Below are 8,569 nucleotides of genomic sequence, written 5' to 3'. Positions count from 1 at the left end.
TATGGAAAAATGAAACTTCCTGTTTCCTGATTATACAGAATCCGTCGACTTTGCCAGAAGTAGAGGTGAGTCGTATTTCTTATTTCAGAGATTTAAAACTATTTTATGATCTACCTTTTTGGTAATCTTCCTTGCAACTGAATTTTCTATAGCCATAACAGTTATGGAGAGAAATTTATAAAACAGTGTGAATTCTAATAAGTTCGTTTCTAAAACTATCCGTTTCATCGGAATTTCTATTATTGGAAAATATTATATTATAGGAGATAGATAACTAGATGTCAAGATAATCTCTGGAAATATCATATTATTTTCCAAAGTTTAAAATTTCGTTAAAATTCCACTTATGACATTCCACGTATTTTATCTCAATAGCCCAATAAGATATTATTTAATGTTCAATATGCAAATTTGCGGTGCAAGAAAAAAATAATACCTTTCTTTTCTATAAAATGTATATTCAACAAAATCTTATCACTATAGCAATATCAAACAAAAAATCAACGATAATCTATATACATTATTTCAAAACTATTTTGAAGCAGGCCTCATTAAGAAGGCATCAATGATACAGTGTAATACAATAATTTGATATCAAGATGTTATCTTGTTATCACAGTCTTACATAACATTGGAAATACAGTCACTCTTATCTAGATTGAATTTCATTCATAACAAACTGGAAAATATTGAATATTAAAAAGTTTGGATTATGGTTTTTGTTTTCGTGAATTAAGTTCGTATTGAATGGTAATACAAACTCAGTTTTGACAGTTTAGGGATAGCATGACTATTACATTGGTGATAGAATAAGATGAAAGATATATAATCACTACAATTAATGAATGGGCGAGTTCTACTGGGTGAGGACTACTATGTCCCCGATAACAGACATTATTCAGTATACAGAAACAATTTACATCTCATACTAGTCAAAATTGTTTATAATTTGAATCGTCTATTTTTAGCCTTGTTTGAATTTTGAAAACTATTTATGGTACTAGGAATCATAAATTAGTTGTTTTTCTTAGTTTTGTTTTTTTGAAGAGTCCAACATTCGAAATAAAACCTGACAGGACTTCAATCACTCTTATTATTCATAATCTGCAACTTGTCTATTTCAGTAAAAGTTTCAAAGATTCACTTTCATCATTTTCTGGCAGGCATTATACAAGATCTTAAAAAAAAGATAGGAAAATATAAAACATAAAAAGGTACATATAAAGTCATGGAAAATGGTAGCTTCTCAGAGAAGAAGATGACTGCCCATACAGTTACGATCTAACAGGTCTCTCAGTGTAATGATTCACTTGTACTTGGTACGATGACAAGGGTCTAATGGTAGCTTGCGATGCACCATTTGCAGTGGGGGGTATCACACCTGAACCCTGATGCTGAGCAGCCACCGCATCTGCTGAACCAAAGTTGTGATAAACATACGAAGAGGCGGTTCCCGGATTCGAGTGACTCAGATCTGGCATATTATTGAAGGGCGGAAGTGTGGTAGCGTATGTTGATGAGGGGTTTTGTGTCCAACTGCTGTGTTCTTTCAACTCTGGCCAAACTGAGGATATAGCACTAGAAGGAGTTGAAGATTTCCAGTTCGATTTGATATTATTTGTCGGACTTTTAACCCAATTTTTGACAACACCTCCTTGTGTTGGCGCTACTCGTACCTCTCGTTTATCAGAATCAGATCCATGGTAGTTGATTACATCAGGTGGTGACACGTCCTTGGAATTGTAGTCTCTGAAGTTTTTAGGGTTGAATCTGTGTGGGGGTTCGTTGTTGACAGGAATAGTTTTATAGCTAGGAGATGAAGCATCTGATTTGTAGGCTCTGTAATCGTTGGTTGGGTAATCATTACTGAAGCTTTTTCCTCCACTGTTTGACCCATAGTCATTATTGAAACTTTTTCCTCCATTGCTTGGTCCATAATCATTTCCAAAACCTTTTCCCCCACTGTTTGCTCCGTAATCATTTGCATAGCTTTTACTTCCACTGCTTAATCCATAATCATTTCCATAACCTTTACCTCCGTGGTTGGGACCATAATCATTACTTGGTGCTTTTCCTCCATAGGTGAGATCTGGACCGTCATAATCATCTGGGGCTGATGGTTGCCATTTGCCCTTGTAGTTCTGTTCATAAACTACCCCCTTATTACTCCTCCAACCCCCTTTACTGCCGGGGTATAATTTTCCCCCTGATGGACGCCATCCCACTGATTGGTCCCCGGATCTGTACTCAGGGTCATCACTGTACTCGCCTTTGGGAGCAGGAGGTGGTCTCTCTTTCATCAGATCGGTGTAACTCCTGTAGCCTCGGGGTCGCTCGACTTCAGCCTCCAAGCCTCGCCAACTGCCGAATCCTCTCCCGTGACGTTTCCCCCGGTAGTCGTCTCTGTCGTGGTGCACCTCCTCGAAGTGGTCGTGGTGCACGTGGTGTTGTGGTTTCGGCTGCGGACGTTGGATGTGCACCGTCTTCAGATGGTGGTGGTAGACATGCTTCACGTGTGTAGGAACTTTGATGATAACCTTTTTCCTGAAAAATAAAATGCATTATTCTCATGTTTCAAAATTCAAGGAAGATGAAATGCGTTCCATCTCAATAATCAATTATATCCCTTTAGATACTGTTTTCGGTAAGATTTAGTGATATTTATACATAATAGAGCATTAGAATATTGTCTAAAAATATCACGAATTTATTAAAAAGTTACAAACATGTTTCAACACGTATGATGTTATCTTCAGTGTGTCTACACTATTATAAGACAATATTCTAGTGTTTTATTATGAACTATATCCCTCTTATTAGAACATTCAATCGATTTATTTACTGAGTTCTGTGGGAAGCTCATCAGATGCACTTTCGAAAGCCCTCAAGTAAGATTACAAGAGCTTCGAACTGTAAACATACAAAAAACTTTTATCAAAAGATAGAGTGATTCGAAACTATTGATTTGCAACATCACTTCATGGAGAGTTGTATGATTAGAATGGAACTCATATTTCCGATAAAAAATGATTCATTAAGATCCACTGTCATGTCACGGATGAAGAGTCGTGAATTGAAGGAATAGGAAGTCAGGAGAAAAAAGCAAAGGTAGTGAGATCCTCTCATGATCAAATTCAATCTAAACCAGAAAATATGTATTAATTGAGAGCAATTTTAGAATTCTGCAAAAATACACTTTAAAAGAAATTTATCGAAATCAAAAGTCTTAAACCATTATTCAAGAAGTAGGCTACAGTGACATACATTTGACCAACTACAGAATACAGCATGCATAGGTTTGAACTAATACCATTACCAATGCCAAGTACTGTAGAGTAAGAATTATAATAACTGTTTCCATGTTGAGTTCATCAAAGTACCTATTGTTGATAGACCTGGTAAATCAGAATTTATAATTAGATTTTCCAACTGAAATAGCACTGGCTTAATAACGACAAAGCAGCATTTTCAAGGTGTCAAAACGTTTAGAGCAGCCAGTTTCTACAAGATTATCGACACTGATTGTCAAAACGAGGCATCAAGACGGAGGTGTCTGTCAGTTAGAAGATATCTGATATCCTAAAAATTGGCATACTTGTTAAACTCTGTTGGTAAGAATTGCGTGGTGACTAAACGGCATGAAGCCAGCGACTGTGAAGAGCCGTGTAATTAATCGTTTGTAATTTTTCAGCCGTAATAACGTTGAACGCATTGTTTTCGAGGTACAGTAATCGCGTGTATTGCAGGAATGTGCTGGAAATAATTGTTCGGGCTCCTCTCTTGAATTAAAATTCACGGGTGAAAGTCGGAGAGGATTTCATTTTTACTTTTGTTCTCTTGTACGAAAGGCATGCAAGTGCAACGGTGGTGTCAAGTCGACGACGTATATGTCAGTGCAAAGTACTTGCATCGCTTCAACTGGCGCCGGTAGCGTCTTGCCAGTCTAGTTGAGAGCGGAAGTAACGTGCCGACATTCAATGCTCCAAGTAACGCACGCATGTTGTGCGTATTTCGGATAACCCTGGTTAACATCTTATTATCCAATCCTGTTACTGGCCAGTGGTCACTGTCAACAGTCTTCACTTCCTTATTCAACTTCCGATTATGTTAATTTGCGGAAAAGAATGCTCTTTGGTGAAAAGTGGGAAAAGTCGTTTCTTGAAAAGTGATGGGAGAGCCTGTTTTCTCTGGAAGACTTTTGATAAATTATTTCCTATCATAATACTCTTCAAATGAATCAACTTGAGAGATACATGTTCAATTTGAAAGTGTTATTACACAAATAAGAGTAAAAGTGGAAGTTACATGTAAAATGGATTACATTATTCAATGTAATCTTGATTTAATGTCGAGAAAATTATGTACTGTAATGGGGAAGAAATTTTTCAAAAGTCGATTAGACATACTTCTCATTTTTATTTGTAATTAACTACGTGTTCAAATTATATACTTTGATAACTTACTGCAGTAATTCATGGTATCATTTTTTCAATTATTGAAGATTTTAGGAAATGCAAAAGTCAAATTCAAAATGATTTTTTGAAACCTTGAAGACAAATAGTCATAGTACATAATAAATTGTTGACATTAAAGTGGGAATTGAGGACAATGAAATAACTAGCACATTTTCATTACAGTGAAGCACAATTGATAAATATGGAATGAAAGTGAGTCTGAAGAATTTCATGATAAGATATCATGAAAGCTTTTTTATCATTCTTAAGTTCATTAGTGGGGGAAAAAAGAATGAATTGCAATATTGTAGGTACTAAATTATTTGAAAACAAAGAAAAAGTCAACATTCTCCAACTATAGTACAATGGGATGACTTCAACTTTTATTGCAGAACACAAATAAAATCAAAACACAAAAACGTGAGCCTGATTTATTCAATCAGAATGTGAACATAACATGGATATTAACATGATAATCTCTGATATAATAAAGGAATGAATTGGTTTATACACATACGAAATAGTAAAAACACGAATGACGCATCATCACGTCTGAACTACTAGACTGATTAACTTGAAATTTTGGATATAGATTCTTATTTCACCGAGGATGGTTATATGCCTATTTCAAATTCTTCAAGTGAAATCGAGTAGATCATGTTTTCGGTTTTCAATTAGACCCTTGCGGAGCACGGGCTACCTGTTAGTAATCAATAAGCTCGTCCAAAATGATGATTGGTGATATTTTGTAATTTTGATGATATAGCTGATAAGAGACAAAACCTTAACCTTACAAAACAGTACAATAATATAAGCAAAACTATATTCATATTTAAGGTATCACTGGAGTTGCTAAAGTTGAGACGTACTATCAAAACTACTACTCCGTTGAGGTTAAATGCTGGGTTGTGGGTGAATGAAGTTCATTATTTGGCGTGAGCAACTTTATGAGGAAGAATAATTGTTTGAAAACTACGAGAAATAGAGAATCTTTATTCCAAAAGTTAATCCAGGTTCATCAATGGAGGTTGAATATTTTATTTTGAGTGGATAAAGTACGTTATCTCGCGTGAGCAACTTCATGAGATAGAATTGATTGAGAACGAGGAGGAAGATAATTGAAGATAAGATAATTGAAAGAATAAAACGTTGATATTGTCAATACCACAATATTTCCATTGGTCTTGAAGATTAGGAAGTATTGCTTAAAATATAGTGGTATATATTGACAGCATCAACTCTTATTCTTTCAACCATGAAAGTTTATTCAAGGACAAACAGTATAGTAGCGATTGGAGCGTTAATGAATTGTAATCGATGTTTTCAGAGTTGAACAAAAACAAGAAAATGAGCTTTTTGGTGTCTGAATGATTCACAGTCCAGGAGCGGAGAGCGATAGAGTATGATTGTGAAATGGAAAGAGAGTTTAGTAGTTACTACAGTAGCTGTTGACCGCAGAGATAGTACCTTTTTTCCGGGTTATCTATGTCATTTCTCCTTCATGAATTGGGAAAGATTCCTTTCACAAAAACTCAGATTTCAAGTTCGCATCATAGAAATCAAAACACCTTTCTTAAATCTTTCCAATTTCGACAGTAATGCAATTTCGGCAGTAATTTTGACGAAAAATGAGCATGGAGGTTGAGAGTCAACAATTAATTTCACTTCACATCTACAGTATTGAAAAAAGAATATTTCCATTTGTTTTTTTTCTAATGATATATTTTTTATTCCCATTACACATTTTGATTTGATTTACTAGAATACAGAATCCTCAGTCAATGTAATTCAGATTGAATCTGTAATTGAATGGTAAAAATAAAAAAGTAAACCCTTTTCCAGCTCAGTTAATCATCAGGATTTGGGAGAAAACTTATGTTTTTGGTTAAGCTTCTTGTTTCTCTCTCAATGAATGAACTCATTGTTTTATGTCAATTGATGAGATGGATAATAAGCAAGAGATTATGTAATTCATAATCACGCTATGCTTGGGACTATGTATTTAATAATAAAATATATTTAATAATTTAATATACCATGGATTCCTATTCTTAGGAAACATTTTCGGTATTCTAATGCATGCTGATGATATGGGCCACGATTAACATTCTTTGTGCTCATGTGCAAAATAAGGGCGGATTATTCTCATTTTGACTTTGTATTGAATATTTTTACTTTCCTTGCCCTATTACCATAGGTAAGGAAAGTATTGCTTTCCAAAAAATTCAAGGTACCCTAATTTCATGTTTTCTATACGTTTCACTACTTTCCTTGCCCTATTACCGTAGGTAAGGAAAGTATTGCTTTCCAAAAAAATGTAAGGTACCCTAATTTCATGTTTTCCATACGTTTCAAGGTCCCCTGAGTCCAAAAACATGATTTTTGGGTGTTGGTCTGTGTGTGTGGGTGTGTGTGTGTCTGTGAACACGATAACTCCATTCCTAATTAGCCGATTGACTTGAAATTTTAAACTTAAGGTCCTTATACCATGAGGATCCGACAATAAGATATTCAATAAAATGCAATTCAAAATGGCGGGGAAATGGCGCATAATGGCTAAAAAACCATGTTTTTCACGGTTTTCTCGGAAACAATTTTCTTCAAATTTATACCCTAGATAGCTATTTATAAGCCCTATCAACTGACATTGGTCTCATTTCTGGGAAAATTGCAGGAGCTCCGTAATATTCCTGAGAAGAATGAATTTTGTTAAATTTCTATCAAAAATGACTTGACCGATTTTTTTCAAATTCATACCCTGTATAGTTATCTATCAGCTCTATTAACTGGCATGAGTCTCCTCCCTGGGAAACTAACAGGGGGTCCACCTCATCTCTGAGAAATTTATTTTGTAACCTCCTTCTCGTGCGTGAGGTAGGTAGGTAGAGCAGTTTATTCAAAAGAACACATGTCGATATATCATTTGTAGAACAGCTGTTTTGACAACTTTTAAAAAATCCTCAAATGTCACAATTCAAACAAAGGAAAAATGTACTCTGAACACAATCACAATAGTATAATCTTAGTTTTAATTATTTAGCCGCCATTGGCATAATGTTATTCCCTAAATTATCCTCGTTAATACAGATCAATGAGCGAGGAAAGTTGTGTGAGTGTACCACACCAGATTTTTAATAATTACGATCTTTTGAAATCAAATGTAAATCAAATTATAAGTATATAATGAACGAGCATACTTACTTTTTACCAGCAGCTACACTGTCCCAAACAACTGTGAGGAGCAGAATACAAAGAACCTGTGGATGGAGGAAATTCAGTAAATGAATGGAGAATTCAATAAGTGGAGAATAGAGATATTCAATGAAGGATGATTACATGGGCTTCGTTTCACAAAAGCCTGTTCAACTAAATGTCAAAAGAACCATCTAGAAGAGCCTTCTTCTGAAAATGAAAAGCATTAAACCATGGTTGAAATTGAAGAGGCTCTTGTGCAATCGGGCCATTGAATGGAAAAAGTAATCAGGAGTTCTCAAAGTCAAACTTATCACAATCGAATTTCATGATTCGGTCATCATGATAATGATAAAGAGATTAATAGAATAGACTTGGAAAATAAGTTGAAGATCAAATTATAATTCTCTATACTATAATAAAGGAAAGAACTGGCTGATACACATAAGGGATTAGGAAAATTATGTTTGACGCATTATCACGTCTGAACTACTGTACTGATTAACTTAGAATTCTGCATATAGATTCTTAATTAACCGAGGATGGTTATAGGCTTATTTTCAATTTTCAAAGATTTCATTACGTCAAGTTTTCAGTTTGTCGAGCTTTAAAATGGACCCTTGTGGAGCACGGGTTTCCTGCTAGTATTATAATAAAGTACATTATATTACATAGTTTATATAATGATTTTAGTGTTTATAATTTTTTAGATAATTTTCTAATTGCTCATTCCATTTATTAATAATCACAAATCAAAATTACAATGATATGATTGGGAGAAGACAACAGGCACAGCCCAAAACTGTCTTTCTCCCAAATTTTGATGAATAAAATTTTCGAAAAAATAATGAGGTTTCCACTTTGCACAATCAAGTACAGTTTTCACTTGAAAACTAACAATTAAACTGGAAATAATGAATTTT

The 8,569-nt window shown here is 34.6% G+C and overlaps 1 protein-coding gene across 1 annotated transcript; it reads right to left on the bottom strand.

The window, feature by feature from the left end:
• Window positions 1–437: 437 nt before the first annotated feature.
• LOC111048905 (feruloyl esterase B-like) lies at window positions 438–7,784 on the bottom strand. The gene is made up of 2 exons (XM_039430340.1): window positions 7,656–7,784; window positions 438–2,544 (listed from the first exon to the last, which is right to left on the bottom strand). Exon 2 carries the CDS (start codon window positions 2,298–2,300, stop codon window positions 1,275–1,277), a length of 1,026 nt encoding a protein of 341 aa, XP_039286274.1. The 5' UTR covers window positions 2,301–2,544; window positions 7,656–7,784; the 3' UTR covers window positions 438–1,274.
• Between the last annotated feature and the right edge of the window lie 785 nt (window positions 7,785–8,569).

This window comes from Nilaparvata lugens, chromosome 6, assembly GCF_014356525.2.
Source record: "Nilaparvata lugens isolate BPH chromosome 6, ASM1435652v1, whole genome shotgun sequence".
NCBI classification, from domain to species: Eukaryota; Metazoa; Arthropoda; class Insecta; order Hemiptera; family Delphacidae; genus Nilaparvata; species Nilaparvata lugens.
Note: the sequence above shows the minus strand (reverse complement) of the source record. Positions and strands in the feature narration are given on the sequence as shown.